The sequence below is a fragment of the Manis javanica genome, chromosome 3, assembly GCF_040802235.1.
Source record: "Manis javanica isolate MJ-LG chromosome 3, MJ_LKY, whole genome shotgun sequence".
NCBI classification, from domain to species: domain Eukaryota; kingdom Metazoa; phylum Chordata; class Mammalia; order Pholidota; family Manidae; genus Manis; species Manis javanica.
The window spans coordinates 193957432-193982830 of NC_133158.1; the positions used below are offsets into that span (position 1 = coordinate 193957432).

At 45.0% G+C, this 25399-nt stretch overlaps 1 protein-coding gene across 6 annotated transcripts in view; it reads right to left on the bottom strand.

The window, feature by feature from the left end:
- Positions 1 to 4252: 4252 nt before the first annotated feature.
- Positions 4253 to 25399, bottom strand: part of TMEM131L (transmembrane 131 like) — a 157708-nt gene continuing 136561 nt past the window's right edge. For all 6 annotated transcript variants that reach the window (XM_073232560.1, XM_073232562.1, XM_073232563.1 and 3 more), the window contains 8 exons: positions 20974 to 21140; positions 19700 to 19906; positions 17102 to 17180; positions 16022 to 16104; positions 10479 to 10602; positions 9228 to 9319; positions 7092 to 7231; positions 4253 to 4660 (listed from right to left, as the gene is read on the bottom strand). In XM_073232560.1, the coding sequence (XP_073088661.1) occupies positions 4385 to 4660; positions 7092 to 7231; positions 9228 to 9319; positions 10479 to 10602; positions 16022 to 16104; positions 17102 to 17180; positions 19700 to 19906; positions 20974 to 21140 (1168 nt within the window). In that variant the 3' untranslated portion in view covers positions 4253 to 4384. The remainder of the gene's footprint in view (positions 4661 to 7091; positions 7232 to 9227; positions 9320 to 10478; positions 10603 to 16021; positions 16105 to 17101; positions 17181 to 19699; positions 19907 to 20973; positions 21141 to 25399) is intronic.

Below are 25399 nucleotides of genomic sequence, written 5' to 3' on the forward strand. Positions count from 1 at the left end.
GACAGCCCACCCAGTCCTGAGGCCACAGAACTCGGCCTGTCCCTTCATTCTAAGGTTTTATGTACATTTCCCACCTCCAGTGAATGAACAAACATCGAATTGGCCAGATGAAATGATGCTGGATAAAGTTTTTGTTTTTAGCTTCTAAAGTAAGAGTTTTCCTTTATAACTAATAGTCTACATATATTAAAAAATACATTTTCGATCTTACTGATAACTTCTCTGTACTCCAATAAGAACATTCAGTTGTTCAAATGTCTACAGAAGTAATCATTTTGAAATGTTGCTTTGAGTTTGCATAAATATATGAATTTGAGCAAAGTTGTATTGTAAAAGTGACTATAGTACTTGTTCAGCATTTTGATTGAGGGTAATTGGACTGCCTTGTGTTTTGAATGTTGGCTACACGAGTATTTAAAAAGGTATTCTTATGTGCCTTTAATCCTAACCGAAGTAATTACTACATACCTCACTTTACGGGATTTTTATTAGGGACTGCTGAGTGAAAGTTTCACTTTGCTTTTGCCTTTAAATTATGTCCTTTTATAGCGTGATGTAAATTTTATTAGGATTATAGCATTCATTTTTAGCATACTTACTTTTCCCCATTGTTAAATAAAATATACTTTCCCTTCAGATTTAATTAAAAGTGTCGGGGAGAGGTGGAGTGATAGAAATGCAGGCTTGTAACGGACAATATGAAAAAAAGGGACGGAAAAGAAAATGAAAAGGACCCGAACTCCCACCCCACAGGTGGCGCACCATCCCCTCCCCTATTTAGTGTGGGATCATGCTGTGTAGATGTTTGTGTCTCTTCCAGTCATTGCCTCTGCCAGCCTCTTAGGGTTGTTGGAGGTTTCCTAGGATTCCGGTAGTATCTGTACGTACAGTAATTTAAACACATCCCTGTTGTAGGACATTAATTTTTAACTCATCCCTGTCCTCAATGCTGTCATGAACTGTGCTCGTACATGATTTGTGGTAGCAGAATAATGCCCCTGCACCAAAGAAGCCCACGTCCTAAGCCCCGGAATCTGTGAAAATGTAACTGCAGAGCAAAAAGGGCTCTGAATGTGAATAAGGGCCTTGAGATGACGAGTTTATCTAGGTGGACCCAGTCTAATCACATGGGTCCTTAAAATAAGAGAACCTTTCCTGACTGTGGCCAGAGAAAAAGACAGAACAATGAAGACATCAAAGAGATGTAACACTGCTGGCTTTGAAGATGGAGGAAGGGGGCCATGAACCAAGGCATGTGGGTGGCCTCTGGAAGCTGGAGAAGGCAAGGAAGAGGATCCTCCCCTAGAGCCTTGTCCACAAAGGAATACAGCCTTGCCAACACCTGGATTTTAGCCGAGACTTGTGTTGGATTTCCAACCTGCAAAAGTGTAAGATAATAGATATGTTGTTTTAAGCCACTAAGTTTATGGGAATTTGTTATGGCAACAATAGAAAACTAACAGTGATTTTTGTGCACATCTTCGTTTCCCTTAGGAGTCAATTCCTAGATGTTCTCAAGGTACCTAATATACATTGCCAACCAATTTATAATCTCATTAGCAATGCCTTAAAGGGCCTGCCTCATTTGCCCTCATCAACCCTGAGACTTAATTTCACATGTATCCTGTTGCTTCATGTTCATTAAGTTGATGGTAGTAATTAGATCAAATACTAATAGCAGCTGATTGAGGGTTTACTATCTAAACTCTCATTCAATTCTCACAACTCTGTAAGGTCTGTTACCATTATTATCCCCGTTTTACAGAAGAGAAAACTGAGGCATGGAGACATTAAGACTGTGGTGAAGCTGGAGTTAGACCCCAGGAAGTCTGGCCCCAAAGGCTGTGCTTTTCCCAGAGTCCTTCATTAAAATCAATGATCCTGAAAGGCAGGATCTTTCTTTACCTCCCTGATGGCTTCTGTGATTCTCAAGTGTCCCCCGGGGTTAATGTGATCTAGTGGGATAACAGGTGTCAGGAAAAGCTCTATACTTGGAGACTGGCATCTGAAAGTTCCCTCAGAAGGTAAAGAACTGTGCTAACATTTCCTCCTACCTCTGCTTGTCTCTCAACACAAAATAACTGGCATATTCTCAAATACTCAAGGTACACTTCAACTGCCAGATAACTGTACACCCCCTACACACACACACACACTGTCTCTCAGATACTACCCTAGGTGCCGAGACCACAGTAAGCCAGATGAGAGGCAAGGCTGTGTTTGTTCTGATACTACAAAGCATACCACAGGCAACTAGCCTCAACCAGACAGACTGTTCCACTCCATAGTCCCAGGGTCAGGAGTCCAGAGTCACAATACCAGTGGGAAGGGAGAAGGGCAGAGAATTCCATGCCTTCTGGTAGGGGCCCAACGGGAGTCGGCATTTCAGGTTTGCTGGCACGCTGCACAGCCACACCCAGGTGCAGGGTGGTGAGGGAGTGGGGGAGATGCCGGCTTCACCTGCACAGCAACTGAAATTTAGGAGTTCTGTCACTTCCTTCTCTCACAACCTACCCACCTGCACCTCTGGTCAGGTCTCTGCCATTCCTCCCACTACAGCGATGCAATAGGCCTGCCAGAGGCAGGCACAGGCCTCAGCTCCGCACCTTGGCTGCCAGGCCGGGTCGCCTCAGGAGCTCGGCGCCTGCAGGTTATGACTCTGGGTCCAGTTTGCAGCTCCCTGCACACTGACCTTCACCTCCTAGCCTCTGGTCAATAACTCCAGCTGGCCAGAGATGGGCATTTGCACAGCTGCATTCAGTGTCCGCTTGTCGACCTGGTTCCACAGCAGCTCAGGGGTACTCACTCACTCACCTCTCTGGCTTCCTCCGACTGCTGCCATCTCCTCTCCTGCTCCACTTCCGAAAGCGGGGCAGTCCCTGGGCTCAGCCCTCAAAAAGAGGTTCTCCTCCCCAGGAGGTCTCGTGCACTCTTCGGCGCTTCAAAACCATCATGGGCTGCAGATGCAGAGGCTTCAGCCCTCAGCTCTGCTAGCTCTGGATTGGTCAGTGCGGCCACCCACATGATGTCCTACTGGATGTGAGGTCGCCCAACTAACCCACCCAACGCAGAGCACTCAGCCCACACCTCCAACCAGACCCTCCTCAAATGCCCCTCCTCTCAGGCAGCCACCTCACAGGACCCAGCTCTCAGGGCCCCATCAGGGGTGCTCCCCTTCCTACGGTGCCCCAAGCCCACCCCCACACAGCACACGCACATGCAACAAAGCCTGTCCATCACTTCTGCTGCTGCCACGGGATTCTCATCTGTGTTACTGCTTCTCCTGCTGCCCCGGGTGTGGTCTCCACTCAGCTGTCAGTGCTTTCTTTAAAACTTAAATCAGAGAATGGCTCCTTCTCTCCTAAAATTCTCCAGGGCTTCCCACTGCACTTGAAGTAAACTCCATCTTTCCAGTGGCCTACAAGGAAGGCTCCTCTGCCTTCCTCTATGGCCCCACTTTTCTACCCAGCATTCCATTCAGAACCCTCTCCTACTGAATTTCCAATAAAGACAGAACACAATGTAAAAAATAAGCCATTTTTATTAAAAGTTAAAAACGCTTCCAAAGTTTACACATGCAAACAGATGATTATTCCACAATCACATGGATTTCTAAGACCACTGACAGGCAGGTACGAGCTGGTCTAACACACACGCATCAGCTCCCTATCCGCCGAGTCCTTGTATCTGGAGAAAGCCTGTTCACTCAGGGAAGCCACTTACCGGATGTCCCTGCTGCTGTCATCATCCCCCAAGACTGGCAGGAGGGGAAGAGGGAATAACTGCCATACTAGACAGGCAGGAGAGCACGGTGCTCCCTGCTTCCCGCTCCCAGCACCATGGCCACCAGGCCAGAAGGAGATGCCCTCTGCCCTGAGCAGGTTCCCTCCAGGCAAGTGATTAGCTGCCCAGCAGGCTTTTTGTAGCCAGCAGTTCTCAACACTGGCTGCACTTTCATTCACTGGAGAACTTGAAGCTAAATCCTGATGGCCTGAGCCACATGTCCAATAAATCAGAATCTCTGGGGATGTGACCTGGCCAACTTCTTTTCCGCAAGTTCCCAGGGAGTCTGATGCCCAAGGCGGGAGAACACAGCAGCGCCTTTTCTCCCTCAGCTCTTGTCTTCCCAGAAGCCTCCCTTGTTCTGACTGAAAACATTGGCATGTCTGAAACACTTCTTGAATTATGACACATGGATGCTTAGTTTCTATCACTAAAATTTGTGATGGGTTAAAAAAACAGAGCACCCAGATAACATAAAAAATTTTATTTCCATATAAAAGTGCCAAAATATCCACCAACATCATAATCTAGCTCAACAACCAGTTTACGCTAGCAATCAGAACACAAGCCTTTTTATTCACATTGTTTAAAAATCAAATTCTCACACATTCCCACAGTAACTGGCATCTCTAGACAGTGGGAAATTTGCATTCCTGTTTGCAGTGGTAGTCCATATGTCCAGGTTCATATAGGCACGAAACGGGTTAAACCCCGGGTAGTACTCCTTGCACAGGACAGCCTGGTTTTCCATGTGAGTCGAATGTTCCGTGGTGGGGTTGATGGGGCAGCAATTTTCATATACATCATTTTGCGGAGCCCAGATGGAACCAAAAAGTCCAGACATTGGAGACAAGCTTCGGGTGCTTGTGAGGTAGGGCTGAAGTACAATGAGGAGGAAAAAGAGAGAAATGCTTAAAAAAGAAAGAAGCCTCCGGAAGGCAGTGCCAAGGCTGACTCGGCAACAGGGTGGACCCGAGGTCCTTGCAAGTTATTAAACGATCCGCACCCATCTGGGCTGCTTTAACTCTGTTTTTCTCAAGCGGAGGGTTATGAAGTCTTCATCTCACTGGATTCTAACTGGATACACTTACTTTCAAGCCAAGGAGGTACCCACAGCGATGTCCCCCCACACACTCTGGAAAGTGTGGCATGGATGTGACAGGAGGCATCAGGCCATGCAGCATGGAGGGTTGTGCACAGGCAGGAAGCCTCAGGACCAGGTGCCAACCACTGACTGACCTTCCTGGGGCTTTCATTTCACCCCAAGCACAGAGGAAAAGGTCAACAGGCCACATAAACACAGCTGTGTCACAGAGGGCTTTCTGGCCTCAATTCAATTTTCTATACAAACCATCACTCTTTGGTGTAGTTGGGGTGACTTTTACATTTGGGGTAGTTGGACTGTCAGTGCCTGCAGGCCTCCACCATCCGATCACATGTTAGGTTCCTTCAGAAGGTGGCTGGCCCAAGCGTCTGTGATCTAAAGGAAACAAGCCCAGCTTTGGCTGATCTTAGCCCAACACTAAACTAAGGGAGACCGGCATTAAAGAAGTACCAGAAACCATCCTGCCTAAAGCAATCTACAGATTCAATGCAATCCCTATCAAAATACCAACAGCAATCTCCAGTGAATGAGAACAAATAGTTCTAAAATTCATATGAAACCACAAAAAAGCCCCAATAGTCAAAACAATCCTAAGAAAGAAGAACAAAGCTGGGACGATCAGGCTCCCTGACTTCAAGCTTTACTACACAGCTACGATAATCAAAACAGTATGGTACTGGCACAAGAACAGACCCACAGATCAATGGAACAGAACAGAGAACCCAGATATAAACCCACACATATATGGTCAATTAATATATGATAAAGGAGCCGTGGACAATGGGAGAAAGCCTCTTCAATAACTGGTGCTGGGAAAACTGGACAGCTACATGCAAGAGAATGAAACTGGATTACTATCTAACTCCATACACAGAAGTAAACTCAAAATGGATCAAAGACCTGAATGTAAGTCATGAGACCATAAAACTCTTAGAAGAAATCATAGGCAAAAGTCTCTTGATTTTTTGGACACATCTCAGAAGGGAAACAAAAGCAAAAATGAACAAGTGGGACTACATCAAACTTTGTACAGCAAAGGACACCATCAGCAGAACAAAAAGGCATCCTACAGTATGGGAGAATATATTTGTAACTGACATATCCAACAAGGGGTTAACATCCAAAATATATAAAGAACTCACATGCCTCAACACCTAAAAAGCAAATAACCCAATTAAAAAATGGGCAGAGAACCTGAACAGACAGTTCTTCAAAGAAGAAATATGGATGGCCAACAGGCACATGGAAAATTGTTCCACATTGCTAATCATCAGGGAAATATAAATCACAACTACAATGAGGTATCACCTCACAGCAGTTAGACGGCCAACATCCAAAAGACAAGAAACAACAAATGCTGGCGAGAATGCAGAGAAAGGGGAACCCTCCTACACTGCTGGAGGGAATGTAAACTGGCTCAACCATTGCGGAAAGCAATATGGAGGTTCCTTAAAAAACTAAAAATAGAAATACCATTTGACCCAGGAATTCCATTCCTAGGAATTTACCCAAAGAAGTCAAGATCCCTGATTCAAAAAGACAGATGCACCCCTATGTTTATCACTGCACTGTTTTCAATAGCCAAGATATGGAAGCAACCTAAGTGTCCATCAGCAGATGTATGGATAAAGAAGATGTGAGACATATATACAATGGAATACTATTCAGCCATAAAAAGAAAAGAAATCCTGCCATTTGCAACAACATGGATGGAGTGAGAGGGTATTATGCTCAGTGAAATAAGCCAGGTGGAGAGAGACAAATCCCAAATGATTTCACTCATTTATGGAGCATAAAAAACAAGCAAAACAGAAGAAAGAGAACAGCAGTAGACTCATAAACACCAAGAAGGGACTAGTGATTACCAAAGGGGAGAAGTGGGGAGAGTGGGTGGGGAGGGAGAGGGGATTAAGGGGCACTATAGTTTGCAATCACAACATAGGTAGGTCACGGGGATGGTAGTACAGCAAGGAGACAATTAATGACGCTGCAGCATCTTACTACGTGATAGACAGTGAGCACAATGGAGGGGATGAGGACTTGGTAATATGAGTGAAAGCTGAACCACTGTGTTGTGTATTTGAAACCATCATAAGATTGTGCATTAATGATACGTTAATAAAAAAAAAGAAGAAGAAGCACCAGAAAGAAACAGGGGCTTCCTTAGGGTCACAGCATGGAGAGCCCGGATGGGCAGACTAACCGGAGAGCTGATGAGACCCGCGTGTCCCCAGGTAGTCGGCATGTTGTGGGCGGCGCTCCAGGTAGGCGGCGAGTTGTGATCAATAAAGTCCGTCTGAAGTTCGGCAGGGCAGGGAAAGCCATTGGGGTAATTCATGTTTTCTATAAAGAATGAGAGACAGCAACATAGGTAAACATTTTTGGGACAAGAACTGAATTCTCACTGTCAGGCCAAAAAGCTTTCAGAGCCTTATTGTGCTGACGAGTTACAGACATAAGATACTTCCTCAGTCAGGACCAGGAGGGCCATTTCCCTGTTGTCCTGGAGGTTAAAACTGTTTGTCAGATGTACCACCTGGAGAGCCCTCAGTGAGGAAGGTCTTCCCCTGGGCTTGATTTTTTCCTGTTTCTGACAATTTGATGGTAATCTTTCTAAGATTCTTACATAGAATACACTAAAATACCACTACAGATTGGAATAATGTTAAGATTCTTAGTTCTTAAAAACTTTTTTATTATCTGTCATGCCAACCTCACCACCTGCATATATACCACATGTGCTAATAAAAGAAATATGAAACCAAGCACTACTTAGCTAATTAAGAAGATACAGGTAGTCCCCCCTTATCCATGGGGGACACAGTCGAAGACCCCCAGTGGATGCGTGAAATCATGGATAGTACCAAACCCTATATTTCTATTTTTTTCTATACACACATACCTATAATACGGTTTAATTTAGAAATGAGGCACAGAGATCAACAACTAATATCAAGTAGAACAACTATAACAATATTCGATATAAGTTACGTGAGTGTGTCTCTAAGTATCTTATTTAGTGCATTTACCCTTCTTGTGATGATGTGAGATGATAAAATGCCTCTGTGATAAGATGACTGTGAGGTGAGGAATGTAGGCGTTGTGGTGCAGCAACAGGCTACTACTGACCTTCTGAGGATATGTCAGAAGGAAGATAATCTGCTGCTAGACCGCAGTTGACTGCAGGTAAGGGAAACCGCGGAAAGAAAAACCCAGGACAAGGGGCGGCCACTGTAACAAACACAAGTCTCACAAGCAGTGGAAGGAAGTTCCCACAGCACCCCCTTGTGGTTAGCATGGAGCAATGCACAGATCAAAATCCAGGTAAGAACTCTAACACACTGCTTATCCCTTTCCAGAAATTTCAGGCAGCTCTAGTATGAGAAATCAGGCCCAGACTGTAATGTATAATAAGAACATTTCCCAGTCTATCAGGGAGACCTCATTATTGTTCATCCTTACAGGTGCATGAGCCCAAACATGCACAACTTTCCACAATTCCCCCTCCAGGTGCTCTTCCTTTGTTCTGCAGCATCACCCAGGGGCAGAAGCATCAGGAAGCACTGAGGAAGAAGCATGTAAATGTTCCTATTTCTCATGGGACTTGAAGAGTCCTATTCTTACTAAGAAGAATTAGTAAACAACTAAAGCCCCAGCCTCCAATGGATAATCCACAACACTAGGTCCTACCAAATTTGATGGACTAAATAGATTAGAGCTATTCGTAGAAGCCTGCATACACCCAGATGTAGAGGGCTTTTTGAGACCGTTTAAAATTACCCATGGCAGGCGTACACAACTAGACCCACAGGAAGCTCCTCCTGCAAGGGCATTTGCAAATGGGCCGTTCAAGGCCATGTTCCTAACAACAGAAACCGGGGTCATACAGAGAGGAGCTGAGTGGTGGCCAGAGGTGGGGTGGGGAGTGGAGGGAACAGGTGGAGGGATTCAAAGGCACAAGCTTGCAGTTACAAAGCAAGCAAGCCATGGGGATGCCCTGTGCAGCACAGTGACTATCATCAGGAACAAGGCAGCACATGTGCAAAAGCTGCCAAAAGAGTAAATGCTTAAAGTTCACAACACATGAAAAAAACCTGTTTTTTATAACTTTGTGTGGTGACAGGTTGGTAACAACTTATTGTAGTGATCATTTTCAATGTATACAAATATCAAATCATAATGCTGTACACCTGTCACTAATACAATGATGTATGACAATTATATCTGATTTTTTTAAAAGGGCACATTCTTCCACAGTTCGTGCTTCAAGTCCACCTGCTTCCTTCTTGACTTTCTGAGAATAAAAGCATGGCATTGGGATTGTTCCAATAGCTTTTACCTTCTGGAAAGGCACTGTAATCGTTCAGTTCCAGTGGACAGTACACACCGGGGAACTGGCCTTCACAAGTTGCACTCCAATCAATGAAACTGCTACAAAAAACAAGAGGTCTAGTTTCAGAAACAGGATGTCAATATATCAGGTACAGAATGAGGAAATGATTTTACTGCCTAGCAATCCTAGTCACTGCTAATTCCTCAGGTTTAGAAAATAAAAGCTGTACTATCTCAAGCCACTGAACCAAAGACTTACTAACTATACACTCATTGCCAATGGTGTACCATGTGGGGGAGGAGCACCCTTTGTTTATAACCAGGTTTGTGAAGTCTTAACTAGAGGCAGAATCCAAGCCACGGCTCTATCAGCACTGTGAGCAGCTGGCCTCGCCGGACACGTACACATGAAGGACTTAAAACACGACCCGCTATTAAATGGCAATCTTGCACTTAGAGCGAGGCCAGCATTCATTCACCTTAGGTAAACCACAGCCATAAAGACTATGATTCACAATAAGGACTTTGTCCACTAGGGATTCCCATTATAGAATAAGAAAGGAAATACCACTGTAATAAGCTGGACCAAAAAAAACTTCAAATGGATTATGTGAGTAAACACAGAAATGAACAGTTTCTCAAGTTTTCATAACTGAATGACATATTAATATTCAACAGCAAATTTAAGAAACTGCTTGTCAAGTCTCTGTTGTATACCTGAAACTAGTATAATATTGTGTGTCAAGTACACTTCAACAAAAAAAGTATGCGTTTTATATTATTAAACTTCCTATGCCTTCTTAGGAAAAAAATAATCTGCCACTGGGTAACTATTTTTCAGTACTCAAATTATTTGATCTTTCAAAATTGCATAAAATTTTTTAAATTGTTAATATGTTAAATATGTTAAAGATTAATGTCATGGAAAACCGGAAATCTTTTCTCTGTTAAGAGGGTAGCAATTATGAGTGATTGTTTTTTCAAATGTGCCTCTATTAACGGATTATCTTTTAAACTTAAAAAACGAAAGTAATGATGTGGTCACCAGCTATATTGCTTTTTCTTTTTATGCTTCCCTCAATGCCTGGTTTGTTGTTCTCTAAGACAGCACAGTGCAACTCCAAAAGGCAGCCTACCTACACTGGGGGAAGGAAGCTCCGCCCTCATTTTTAGAAAGACTACCGAACAGACTGAACTCAAAACCCCAGTGCAAGCCCGTAGGCTTAGCAGGGCACCAGTCAGGGCGGAGCCGCTGTACCTGCTGGGAACCGGGGCTGGGCCTTGCAGCAGGCCGGGCACATTGCTCTCCAGCGCACAGTTGAAGCCACTTGTCACACACACAGGCTGCGTGGGCCACAGGTCTCCTCCTGGTGGGTAAAGACCTAGGGAAGAGAACAAGGCCTCTCAGTGCACCCCCTTCCGCCCTCTACCCTCACCCCCGCCTGCAGCAGGCAGTTCAACCTCCCTTCCCAACACACTCCCGAGGTCACCACACACACTGCCCACTTGTGCCTCCCCCAACCTCTTCTGGGATATTCTTTCAGGATATAAAGCAGAAATACAGCATATTGCTTCAAGCTTTATTTCAGACCGTCCCCTGATGTGAATTACATGATCATTGTAATTACTCAACAAGGATTTGAGGGCCAGGCCAAGCTTTAGACATCAGTGACACAGCAGTGACCAAGTCTACATTCAAATGAGCAGAGACAGACCACAAACAGAGGAAGCAAGCCGCAGAGCAGGGCGCGGATCTACGCGCTGAGCCCACAGCCCACAGCCCAGCACAAGGATTTCAAACAGGGCAGTGAAGGATCCACTGAGAGAGGAGCGCTCCCTGGAAAGGCCCAGAGTGGGAAGACAGTGAGGGTGCAGGTGGGCCAGCAGCAGGGAGAGCAGGAGGGGAGGAGGCTGGGGCGCCTACTGGCTGGTCCTTAAAGACCTGGCATTTACATTGGGTGGGAAGCCCCTGGAAGGTTCTGAGCAGAGTGACTCCTGGGACACAAGTCTCTACCAGCTCCTCACATTTCTGTAGAACTTACAAGCAGAGGCCCTGAATGCCTTTGTTCTGGACTGTTTTCAAGGACATGTGCTAAGCCAAAATCTTGCAATAGACACAGCCTCCCTCTGGAGCAAAGGGCAGGCCTGCTTACTACTCATTATAAAAGATATGGGTTCCCTAACACAACCCACTGTGTATGCAGGCGTCCATCTGGGCCTGTTCAAGTCACCCCGTGACACTTGGAATGGACGGGAACTGACGCAAACATGCCGAGGCTCACACAGCTGGCCTGGCCTTATCACACAGCATATCTCAGCTTTATGTGGGGTCAATGGCAGCTCTCCCGGGAAGTTTTGCCCCCCAACTCTGCCACCAGAAGCAAAGCTGCTGGCTCAATGGGGCCTCCAATTCACCAGGTTCCCCTAGATGTCCGAGCCCAGTTCACTGGTGGTCAGGTTAAGCTGAAACCTGACAGTGTCCCTGGGTGGCTGCAGCTGTCCACCTCGGCACCCACCAGGCAGCGCTGAAACTGAATGCAGCTCTTCTGTGTGGGCAAATCTGAGGTGGTTCTCACAGCTCAGAACAGCTCTCCTCTGGATGCACCTTGTGTCTCTACTGACACAGGTCCTTGCCAATGGCTTGGGTATCTGGTCTGTCACCTGGTAAGCTACCGACGGCCAGATTAAAGACACTTCTCTTTGGGGTCCTGAAATGTGGGGGCCAATCTTGGGTTAAACAGCACCAGCCCCTAGTGAGGGCCTGCTGTCTGACGAGACCAAGTGGTACTTCTCATGTGGGAGCCTGGCAGTTACCTGTCCCCTCCTGCAAACCCATGGATTCACACCTGAGGGGTGGTCAGAAGAGACCTTCGAGCCTTCAAAGGACCCCACCAGTAGTCCACATAGCTCTCATGGGACTGTGGCGGCCACTCAAAGATGACGCTCCTCCCCGCCCACATTCAGGATGCATCCTGAAAGAACTTGTTCTTGCCCATCCTAAGGGCGGTAATCACCATGAGGTAGCCTTCCAATTGCAAAACGTGGTATGCCATTTGTCTGCTGAAATTAGCTGAAGTGATCAAAGACCACATGGACCCTGGAAGCATTCAGGCCAGCCTCAGTTCAGTGGCCAGGGCTGCTGCGGGTGACAGAACGGCCTAGACTTTCTCCTGCAAGCAGACATGTCTCTAAGCTATCGCTACAAGGGCATTTTTATAACAGTTTATAACAAGGTAATACGTCCTACTGTACCTAGAGTAACCATCTCCTGGCCAAGTGGAAAGGTCACTACAGAAACTTGAGGAGGAGGCCAAGTGGCCTTGTAAAGCAAACCTGCTGGCTTCTGGGACTTGTTCAGATGGCTGAGGTCAATACTGCAGGGTGACCTGAGTTCCTGTTGAGAGTAACTGTAATTTATGCTGTACAAACCAAATTAGAAGATCTGGTCCCTTCTCTCAGCCAGATTAATCAAGAACCACTTACGGAATGATGTACTCATAAGAAAACCTACCAGAAGTCAAGACTCTATAGAAATGAGGGGGTATATATATTGTTGAGACCATTTTCTATGGGTCTCTCACGTTTCTGTACTTCTTGCAAGTAGGGGTACTGGCTGCCTTTGTTCTGACCTCTTTCCAAGGATGTTTGCCAAGCAAAGTCTCAGAAGATAAACACAGGGTCTCTCTTTGTAGCAAGGCCTAAATTTGCTTAATGTCCAAGAAAATTAAGATAATGTCTCCTGCCTACTATAAAAGAGTTGGGTTCCCTAAGCTCAGGGTTCTTTTCCTGTAATGCAACTACTGCCTATGCAGGCCACCAGTGGGGCCCATCTGGTTCCTTCCAAGGCACCGCCAGCAAGGGACCTGATGTAAATATGCTAACATGCACACCACCTGCTGTGTCAAACATCCTGTGACCCAGGAGCCTCCTGTCTTCTGCCAGCATCTATAAAATTGGAGCAGGCTAATTGATTAGCTTGTCAGTTGGATAACCTTCCAGACCCTTTGCAGTTCTTGACGGATACCACAATATCATTTATGTTTAACATGATCTGGCTGCTGCATTAAAAATAGAAGGTAAGGTAGTGATGGATGTTAACTAGACTTACTGTGGTAATCATTTCACAACATATACAAATATCAAACCACTATATTGTACACCTGAAACTAATACAATGCTATATGCCAATTACATCTCAAGTTAAAAAAGAAAATTAAGACAGTAAGGTGAGGTGAGTACAGAGGGGCAGGGGGACCTCTTAGGAAGTTACCATAGTAACAAGTGAAACATAATGATAGAGATCAGGGTCATTATCATAGGGGTAGGAGAAGCAATCAGATTCTACATAGATTTGGCAGGTAGAAGGTTAACAGAGTAAGGAAACAGATCAAATGTGGGGACCAAAAATGAAGTCAAGGGACAACACTTAGATTGTCGGTCTGAGCAACAAGAAAGACCCAAGAAGAAGGCTTACAGAGGAGCAGGTCAAGATGAATGAAGGCTTAATGAAGAGGAGGGTCAAACACTCAGTTAGGGATATTTACTGCGTGCCCAAGTACAGATGTCCAATGGCAGGTGGCTAGAAGATACTGGAATTCAGGAGAGAGGCCCAGGCTGAGGTTATAAATGCAGCAGTTGTCAGAGTAGAAGTAAGACTTCAGTGTGCAGGTGGGCAAGACCACCCAGAGGGTGTGCACAGACCTTCATAAGTACAGTGCTTCAGCAGCAGGAAAGATGGGGGAGGAGGAGGAGAAACTGCTGAATCAGGAACCCCAAGACCTATAGCCAGGACAGAGTGTCTAAGGCCTTCAGTAGGACACCATGGAGACTGAAGACAGACAAATCCCTGGGGCCTGTGCAGACACCGTTTCAGGGGAGTGGTGCAGCACGGCCAGACTACAGCGGTTTCAAGGGAGAGCAGGGGAAAGGAGCTTGGGTCAGCACGCACAGACAACTCCTCAAAGGCGTTCCCCTGAAGAGGAGGGCAGAGAAGCAGAGAGAGAAGCGGGTGGAGAGAGAGGGTTTGGGCTGTTGTTGGTGTTGAAAGATGGAGGTGTTGTGTATTTGTATGCCGCTGAGAATGGCCATTAGAAAAAAAACCAATGTGGGAAGAGGGCTGGAAGTGTGCTGAGATGACATCCAGGAAAGGAAGGCTGCACTGCCCACCGAAAGGCTGCGACAGGAGGGCAGCTGAGAATGGCGCAGGGGTGTGAGGCCTTTGGAAGGCCTCTAACTGCTTCTCTCTTTCCCTGTAAAACAGGAAGCAAGATAAGCCACAAGAATGCAGAAGGCATTGCTAGTGTGGGCACAGAGGAGAAGAGGACAGTGAAGGGACAGATGCGCTGGCCGGGCCCCCATGAAACAAGTGGCCGTGGATTTACAGAATGGCCATCAGTGTGTGTGTGCTCTTCCCCAGCCTCACCCTCTGCACCAGGACTGCAGGAGAAGCTGGAGGCCTGGGCAAAGCCGTGACTGTGGTTTTGAGAGGTGAATACAGTAAAGGCAGGGGAGACAGAGTGACGGTAACCGTAGGCTGGGGCGCTGAAGCTGGGCAAGACCAAAAGCATGCGCAAGAGGGAGGTGAGGTACAGCACGACAGGCAGGGTCCCCGCTCTGCAGACAGTAACTGAGAACGGCATGTGTTAGTTTAGCGACTTGAGGACCTATCCAAGGGTTGTAAAGGGGGTCAAAAAAGTAACTGCAGAATATTAACAAGGATGAGGTAAAAGGCAATTGGAGCACACACAAACATGGAGTAAGACAGTGGGTGACATATTCTCCAGTGGACAACACAAAGACAGAATAACACATTAAGGCATATTTGTTTTGATATACCTTTCAATCTTCCCATTAGCTAAATCTATTATCTCGAAGGAAAAAGGAAGTAACTATCTCAATTCACCCAAATCTTGCCTCAGCAAATAACTGAATTTGAGATTTTTTGAAAAATTTCAAACACTATACTTTATTAGATCCAACTCACACATAATTTATTTCTACTGACCATTTGACAGCAAGCCCAAAATGTACCCAAAGGGTGGCACAGAAGCCTTGTGAATCAAACTAAAGCCGATCCAGCGGGTAGAGCAACTTTAAATGCAGCCTGTTTACGTGGGCAAAGCAAGGATGTGTATTGCAGCTCAGTGATGCTGTGGAGACGGAAAACGAGGCTTGTCTTACTGCAATTCCTGCCACAGTTACACAGGAAGGAGGCATGAGAAGAGAAGACACGAGACAAGGACAAAAAGAGGCAAAGGAGAAGAGAAACACAGGAGGGACAGAAAGACCCAGGCAGGAGTGGGGTTTCTCCCACCCACCCGTACTCCCACGTGCCTGGGCCGTTGTCCTTCCTGCCCAGCAGAAGGCCTGCAGGCGCCCCGTCCTGAGCTCAGGCCTGGGGCAGAGCTCAGCTGGTCACCAAGGCTGCAGAGGTTGGGTGACTGGGCCTCTGGGACACGGGTGGGGGTGGGGAGGAGGTGGGGCCAGGAAAGCAGGAGCAGGTTAAGGGGCTGGCACCTGCCCCGTGGCAGTCTCTCCAACCGGGCCTTGACACTGCCTTCTCCATTTTCCCATCACCTCAGGCTGGAAAAGGTGCATGAAATGCAGTGATCAGCCCCACAAAGGTACCCTGCACAGGACCAGGGCTACAGGGAGGGAGCTCAGTGTGAGTACCGAGCGGGCAGCTGAAGCCCAGGGGCACCCGTCCTGCCCCACTCAGCCTGCCTGTCTCTCAAGCTCCTGGCCCGCAGGGCAACGCGCAGCACATGGCTAGGGTGTGGGGGACAGAGTGGTGTGCCTCACCTTTATCTTCATCAGCTCCTGAAGGCCTGGCAGGGAGGTTAGGACAGGTTGGTTCTGCATACTGAGGCAGGTTAGTCACGTCTCTGTGGGGAAAGCAAGAAAATGAGACTAACTGGTTTTTCTCTGAACAAGGAAATATTGAATTTGTATAACCACATCTGATTGAGGGTTTTTTTTATATGAATTCTCCTCCCAAGAAACATACAGAAACTCCAAACACAGAAATTAGAGATGTAAATTCATGTAGACTAGAATTTACATTAATTCTTCCCCTCAGAAACATATGGAAACTAAAGACAGAAAAGGGCTGAGGAATAGTAAATGATCAAGATCAAAGTCTGCGTTTACGGGACAAGAACAGACCAGTTTCACATAAGGTAACGAAGGGAATCTGTAGCCATCTACCTGCCCACTACCAGCTGGCAGCACCTCTGAGTCCCTAATTTACTCTCTGCCCCTAACAAAAACCACTCACACAGAGCTTTCCTGTCCCCTGGCTGAGCTTCCTTCTTCACAAACCCACCAACTCAACTTCAATGACATCCCGCTGTCCTCACGCACGTGCCCAGCGCCTCAGGAAACCTAACTGTGTTTCTCACTCAGACCCCCGTCCTGGCACACTCCCCTTTCTCCCACTCAATAGAAGACACTTGTTTGTTCCGTCTGATGTGGCAGCGATCGTCATGCAGTGGCATCGTAAACATCTGAGAGCTTGTACGGTTAGGTTCTTGTGAAATTTCCTGAATCACCAAATGCTTGGTTTTATTTCAGGTCCTAGCAAAGGGTAGATGATTCCCATTCTTACAACTACCATTTCTACTTTCAGGGACAAGATGTTCTTAACGTGGTTGTATTTCATGATCCCTGAAAAGACCAGGGATTGTACAGACACTTCCAGGTGAACCATGTTTACTTGGGAGGGTCCTGCTTTCTGAACTATTAGTAAGATCGTTTTCCTTTCTTACATCCTTCAAAAGCTTTCATATCTTAACCTGCAGAATCCAGCACAAAGAAAAAACACACTGACAGAAAAAGGAGTATCTAAGACACACTGTAAAAGCTGAGAAGTGACAGACTTACATGACATTGCAGATGTTATGAGAAAGACTCAAGGAGATGGGAGCTTCCGAAGGGAAGTCACTTGGGGAAACACCGTCTCCTACATAAAAATGAAAAAAAATTGTCCCAGGTTTTTACAGGTGTAATTTAACTTGTATGGTATATTAAAATGCAGATTGTTAGTATCATTAACCCCTAAAGAGTGATTTATTCTTCACTTTAAATGATATGCACGCATTCAGTAATTTAATTTCTAGAAAGTCATGGAAAACTTAATAGAGCAAATTTCAACTTCTGAATTTTGGATTACTAAAGTTTTAATTGTGAAGAAGAAGCTCAAAATATTAATATTATGTAACTTTTTAATAGAGATTTTTCTGATAAAAGAGATTTTGCTGTATAAATAGATCCCTCCAGTTTATAGAAAGAACTTAACTTCATTGTAGGAACTCTATAAACATAAACACAAGTTTAAAGAAGAAAAATGTAAGTCACCTGCTACCATTATCAGGCATGTTTCCTTAGATTGTTTCATGTGTATACGTATGTATAAAACAGGTCATACTTCACATATACGTGGTCTTTTTAGTCTCTTTACATAACTAATCACATTGGGGACATTTTCCTGATACCATATAAGCCTCAAACAACTTAAAGACTGCATATCCTGCCAGCACACAGCAAAACCATCGATTATTTTTATCATCCTTCTATTGCCAGCCTTTCCCCCAGCAAAAGTCTTACTTCTGTTTTTTATCAATAATTTAAAATCCTGCATCAGCACTATCAGGCCAACTCTGTCTTCAGTGGTGGGTGGAGCTGTGCTTGGCACAGGCTGTGAAAACCACAATTCCTCTGGCCAAAAAAACGGTTCCGGCTACCAAACCAAGGGCTGCATGCCTGCCTTCACTGAGGTCCATGCAGCAGTACTGGCCCCCAGAGTGGGTTTTGTTTCTTGGGGATTGAGAAAATATTAAATTTTATGCATAAAGCACCACACATGGTAATAAACATATACAGCGTATATATCTGTGCTATGAAAACTTTATGGCGGACCATTAGGAAAATGATGTCTAAAGAGGCTCCTGGGAGAGGAGGCCAATCATGAAAATAGGCCAAGCAGCATAGCCTAAAAGCACATGGGGTGCTTTGTCTTGGTTTTACAGCTACCGGCGTCCCTGTGTCTCAAGCGAGTCCTTCTGAAGAGCAGACAGCCCGAGGCTGCAGAAGGGATTCCCTGCCACTTGCGAGCATCCCAGGGCGCAGGCTGGGAGGAGGCGGGGAGAAGCACTGGGAAGCTGGCCGGCCTCTGGGGATGGGGGCGGCCCGGGGGCCCACTGAGCAGACCTCTCTGAGCTCGAGGTCTGCCACGCCAGACGAGACCCCACCATGCCCGCTCACGGCCTGACGGACACAGGGCATCGCAAGCATGAACTTCTCCACCTCACCACCTTTCCTTCAACAAAGGTTAAAAGCTTACTATGCTGAAAATAACTGAACAGGAATGAACGACATCGTTCTACAGACAAGGAGTGAAAAAAACAATGCTGGGTGAGAAAAGCATGGCACCGAATGCGGTGCTGAAGCTCAATGTCCCTTCGGGAAGGCACCTCCGCAGTCTGTGGCAGGTCTACGAATGCGAAGGGAAGACCTAAAGGAGAAATACCGAGTTCGTGACAGTGGACGGGATTCTCTTGAGGAGGAAGAGGCAGAACAGACTATAAAGCATTATTCCTTTAAAAAGATCAGCAACCATGAGTAAATATCACAAAATTAAGAGTAGTTTATTCTGGGTTATAGAAATATAGATTCTTCTTTTACCTTTCCGGGATCTTTAAATTTCCCCCAAATAAAGGAAGGGCAAAAACAGCAGCACTGTTTACAATACCAGAAGGCGAAAAAAGCCAAGCATTCAGATGAAGGAACAGAGTGTGGTGCACACGTACCACAGGGTATCAGCTAGCCTCAAAAGGGAAGGAAATCCTGACATGTGACAACATGGATGGGCCTTGAAGACATTATGTAAGTGAAATGAGCCAGTCACAGAAGGACACATGCTGTCTGATTCATTTACACCAGAGACTACCGTAGTCAAGTTCAGAGAGACTGAAAACACAATAGAGGTTGCCAGGGTCTGTAGGGATGGGGGAATGGAAAGCCATTGCTTAATAGTACGGAGTTTCTGTTCAGGATGTTGATAAAGTTCTGGAAATGGCTGGTGGTGACAGTTACACAATATGAATGTACTGAATGCCACTAAACTATGTATTTAAAAAGTTAAAATGGTAAATACTGTGTTATGTATATTTTATCACAATAAAAATGTACAAGGGAAAAAACAAATGCACAAGTTCTCTGACCTGTTTCAAAGACAGATACTAAAACAATAATAATAATAATAATAATAATAATAATAATAATAACAACAATAATAATAGTGACTGAGGGGAAAAAAAAGGACAAAAGAAAATGAATGACATCTAAAGCAAAGTACACACAGACCCACAGTCCCATCTGTGTCCCGGGCTCTGGAAGGCAGACCTAGGCCTTGCCCTAGGTGTGGCAGGAGGGCAGGAAGGGGGCCATTCCAGTGTGCGGGGGCTCGTGCTCAGGACTCACCAGCTGGCAGGAAGTGCTGAGGGCCCGTCCCAGGCTTCCTGTCCCAGTCCGAGCTGCTGGTGCTGCTCCAGCTGCCCCAGCTGCCCCGGCTGGCACGCACACCGCCCCGACTGGCATGCGCGCTACCTGAGGAGCTGCCGCAGTCTGAGCTGGAATCTGAGCAAGACTTCTCCACACACTTCTTCCCAGGCTTCTGGTGATGACCCTCTGTGGGAAGGAAGAGAGGAGAGCTGGCCCCATGCAGAGAAGTCATGTTTCACTTAAATAATGTTCATCTGGATGGCGTTTCCAATCAAAGGAGCGAGGCAAAATGATAAGGAACGCAAGGCTCGACATCGGGGTCCACTCCCTCTGCTCATCTCATAGGGAGCCAACAGAAACTAATGATGGGACTGTAAGAAACTGTGGGATGAGCTATGTCTACTCTGCCTATGGATGGGCAATTAAACTTGGCTGGGCTCAGACAGTCAATAACAAAGAAAATCCTTGATGCAAACCTCGTTCTAGAAATAACACTTCTACCAAGAAAACCAAGGCTACTCGACTGGACTGGAGACTTGTAGATAATTTCCCCCTCTCCTTTCCTAAGACACCCACTAAGAGCTTCAAAGTTATTACTTCTGTGCAGGTGGGAAGAGCATCCAATACAACCATAAAGCAATCCCATGTGTCAAGGGAACAAAGGAGAGGATGAAGAAGCCCATTAACTCTGCCAGCCTGTGTGCAATGTTGTGCCCATATCTGAGAACATGGGTGCTGGTGGGAGGATAATAGCTCTCCAACCCATACCCCACATGTATGCCAACTTCAATGGCCCTGAGCCTCCACTACCCTCTGCCCTAACCGGGCCCTAGCATCAGTGTCCTCTACGTCCCACTCCTAGGGATGCCGCCCAGCTGTGCTTGGAGGGGCCAGCAGCCTGGCTCTGCAGGAACTCCTTGGCTCAGGTGTGTGAAAACTGCCAGTGTTCTCACCTGGCCGTTCCCCAGAGCAAGCACCCACTCTGCCTTACACAAGCTGCATCAGGATGGCTGAGAAGGGCCTGGATTTGGGGGGAGTGGAAGGCAGGAGGGGGCAGCACACCAGGCCTGCCTGGGCTCACAGGAATCTTAGCTTCAGGTGTCACCCTGACAGCCTACCATTCGGGCTTGTTAAGCTGAACTGCCTGTAAAGTGATCATCTCATCACAACACTGCTTCTCTCAGAAGGGAAACCTCCTCAAGGAACCAAAACTTCTAACAGAAGCACCATTCCTAGCTCACTTGGTTACATACCTGCCTCTCCCTGGACAGCAGGTAAGCTACTTCCAATGCCAGCATCTGTTTCACACATTTCCCCAAGGTTTTCCTGTATACACCAGTTTCCTACATGGATGTCACTGCTCAGCTTGGGCCTTTCAAATTCACTGCACACAGGTTTTAATTCACTCTGTTCTGAAGGCCTGGAAGAGCGACAGAAACAATTAAATCCACATCTGATTGTGCAAAAACACATACCTGTTTTCACGAGACTTGTTAGAGGTGAAAGTAAAAGTTGCCGGGGAAGTTGAGGCCTCTTCCCTTTGGGCCTGGTGTGAGAAGATGATGAGTAAGGGCGGGATAGCAAAAAGAAACGATTTTGTTGCTTTAGAACTGGAATTAATTTGGAACTCAGTTAATGTATTTTCATATTTTACAGCATGAGGAGTCACTCAGGGTCAACTGGTAAGTGGCAGGTCCAGGACCAGAACCCAGGACTCTTGGCTTGTCTTTCATGGTTTTAATGTAAAATATGATTCTTACAAAGAATTATGAGAGAATACTATGAAAAATTATAGAGGATAACCTAGAAGAAATGGAAAACTTTCTAGAAAAATACAACCTTCCAAGGCTGACCAAGGAAGAAACAAAAAATCTGAATAGACCTATTACCAGCAAAGAAATTGAATTGGTAATCAAAAAACTACCTAAGAACAAAACACGTGGACCAGATGGTTTCATTGCTGAATTTTATCAAACATTTAGTGAAGACCTAATACCCATTCTCCTTAAAGTTTTCCAAAAAAGTAGAGGAGGAAGGAATACTCCCAAACTCATTCTATGAGGCCAGCATCACTCTAATACCAAAACCAGGCAAAGACACCACAATAAAAGAAAATTACAGACCAATATCCCTCATGAACATTGATGCAAAAATACTCAACAAAATATTAGAAAACTGAATTCAAAAATACATCAAAAAGATCATCCATCATGATCAAGTAGGACTTATTCCAGGGATGCAAGGATGGTACAACATTCGAAAATCCGTCAACATCATCCACCACATCAACAAAAAGAAGGACAAAAACCACATGATCATCTCCATAGATGATGAAAAGCATCTGACAAAATCAACATCCAATCATGATAAAAACTCTCAACAAAATGGGCATAGAGGGCAAGTACCTCAGCATAATAAAGGCCATATATGACAAACCCACAGCCAACATTATGCTTAACAGCGATAAGCTGAAACCTTTTCCTTTAAGATAGGGAACAAGACAAGGATGCCCACTCTCCCCACTGTTATTCAACATAGTACTGGAGGTCCTAGCCACAGCAATCAGACAACACAAAGAAATAAAAGGCATCCAGACTGGCAAGGAAGAATTCAAACTGTCCCTGTTTGCAGATGACATGATAGTGTACATAAAAAAACCCTAAAGAATCTACTCCAGAACTACTAGATCTAATATCTGAATTCAGCAAAGTTGTGGGATACAAAATTAATACACAGAAATCTGTTGCATTCCTATACACTAACGATGAACTAGCAGAAAGAGAAATCAGGAAAACAATTCCATTCAAAATTGCATCAAAAAGAATAAAATACCTAGGAATAAACTTAAGCAAGGAAGTAAAAGACCTATACCCTGAGAACTACAAGACACTCTAAAGAGAAATTAAAGAGGACGCTAATAAATGGAAATTCATTCCAGGCTCTTGGCTAGGAAGAATTAATATTGTCAAAATGGCCATCCTGCCTAAAGCGATCTATAGATTCGATGCAATCCCTATCAAAATACCAACAGCATTCTTCAATGAAAGAGAGCAAATAGTTCATATGCAATGACCAAAGATCCCGAATCCTGAGAAGGAAGAATAAAGCAGGGGAATTATGCTCCCTGACTTCAAGCTCTCCTACAAAGCCACAGTAATCAAGACAATTTGGTGCTGACACAAGAACAGACCCAAAGACCAGTGGAACAGAATAGAAAGCTCAGATATAAACCCAAGCATATAAGGTCAATTAATACTGATAAGGGAGCCATGGATATACAATGGGGAAATGAGAGCCTCTTCAACAGCTGGTGTTGGTAAAACTGGACAGTTACATGTAAGAGAATAAAACTGGAATATTGTCTAACCTCATACACAAAAGTAAAGTCAAAATGGATCAAAGACCTGAATGTAAGGCATGAAACCATAAAACTCTTAGAAAAAAACATAGGCAAAAATCTCTTGGACATAAACATGAACAACTTCATGAACATATCTCCCTGGGCAAGGGAAACAAAAGCAAAAATGAAGAAGTGGGACTATATCAAACTAAAAAGCTTCTGTATAACATAACAAAGGACACCATCAGTAGAATAAAAAGACATCCTACAGTATGGGAGAATATATTCATAAATGACATATCCAATAAGGGGTTGACATCCAAAATATATAAAGAGCTCACGCACCTCAACAAACAAAAAGCAAATAAGCCAATTAAAAAATGGGCAGAGGAGCTGAACAGACACTTCTCCAAAGAAGAAATTCAAATGGCCAACAGGCACATGAAAAGATGCTCCACATCACTAATCATCAGAGACATGCAAATTAAAACCACAATGAGATATCACCTCACACCAGTAAGGATTGCCACCATCCAAAAGACAAACAATAACAAATGTTGGCGAGGATGTGGAGAAAGGGAAACCCTCCTACACTGCTGGTGGGAATGTAAACTAGTTCAACCATTGTGGAAAGCAGTATGGAGCTTCCTCAAAAAACTCAAAATAGAAATGCCATTTGACCCAGGAATTCCACTCCTAGGAATTTACCCTAAGAATGCAGCAGCCCAGCTTCAAAAAGACTTCCGCACCCCCATGTTTATTGCAGCACTATTTACAATAGCCAAGAAATGGAAGCAACCTTAGTGTCCATCAGGAAATGAATGGAAAAAGAAGATGTGGTACAGACACAATGGAATATTATTCAGCCATAAGGAAAAAACAAATCCTACCATTTGCAACAACATGGATGGAGCTAGAGGGTAGTATGCTCAGTGAAATAAGCCAGGTGGAGAAAGACAAGTATCAAATGATTTCACTCATCTGTGGAGTATAAGAACAAAGGAAAAACCGAAGGAACAAAACAGCAGCAGACTCACAGAACCCAAGAATGGACTAACAGTTACCAAAGGGAAAGGGACTGGGGAGGATGGGAGAGAAGAGAGGGATAACAGGGAAAATGGGGCATTACAATTAGCACACATAATGTAGCGGTGGGGGGGACATTGGAAAAGCAGTATATACAGAGAAGACAAGTAATGATCCTATAGCATCTTACTACGCGGATGGACAGTGACTGTAATGGGGTGTGTCGGGTGGACTTGATAAAAGGGGGAGTCTAGTAACCATAATGTTCAAGTAATTGTACATTAACAATAGCAAAAAATATATATACATATACACACACACACACACACACACACACATATATATATATATGCATATAATTCTTAATAGATGAACCTGTTCCTTGGGGGAACATACTGAGAGTTAAATCTCTTCTCATTCATTCATTTGGCAAGCATTTCTTGAAACTGCCATGTGCCATGTATTGCTGGGAAAGATCCAGTGCCTACGAAGAAAGGAGTTCACAGTCCAATAATAATCTCTCTCTCACTAGATTGTGAACTGCTCCAGGGAGGAACTACAACACTTTTGTGAACAGAATTACAGAAATGTGTCAAGAAGCTCTGGGAGCACCAGGGTAGATGATCTTACAGAGTCTCATTTCAGTACCTCGTGCTGGGTTTGCAGGATGGCAGCTAGGACAACTGAGTATGTGAGAGGTGCACGTGATTTCACTGACTTCTGACCCCTCAAGGTAAGGAGTGTATGGATGGAAGCAGGAGCCAAGGCAACACATAATCCAGCCACAACCTACTTCTTAAGCAGTGTTCTCAAAACATTCAGATCAGCTACCAGCTACTTCAGTGTTGTATTTTAACAACTTGTCTCTTCAGTATGTCAGAAATTTGCTTTTAAAAATACATTATAACACTTAACTTGTGAAATTCTATTCTCATTTTCTATCTTTCTATGTGTTCATATCAGGAAAATGTAATACATAAGAGTGACCTCATAAGTCAACCCAATTTTTACAAAAATACATGTAAAAGAACATAAGATATAATGTTACTTCTCATAAGATATTGCATTGTGATAAATAAAACAACCTAAACAATTCAGGCCTACATAAGGATAATCACCAATAAACAATCACATTTTGCATTAACAATGAACTATGAGTACACTTCTGATTTCTGTATTTGCATGTTGCTGAGTGGTCCCTATGAGGGGGGGACTGAAGCAGGGCTTGAAGACTGAAGCAGTTTCCTGACTGCTCTTCAGTGCACTCAGGGATGCTGGGGACTGTGTTACATGGCTGAGTCACAGGGTCCGAG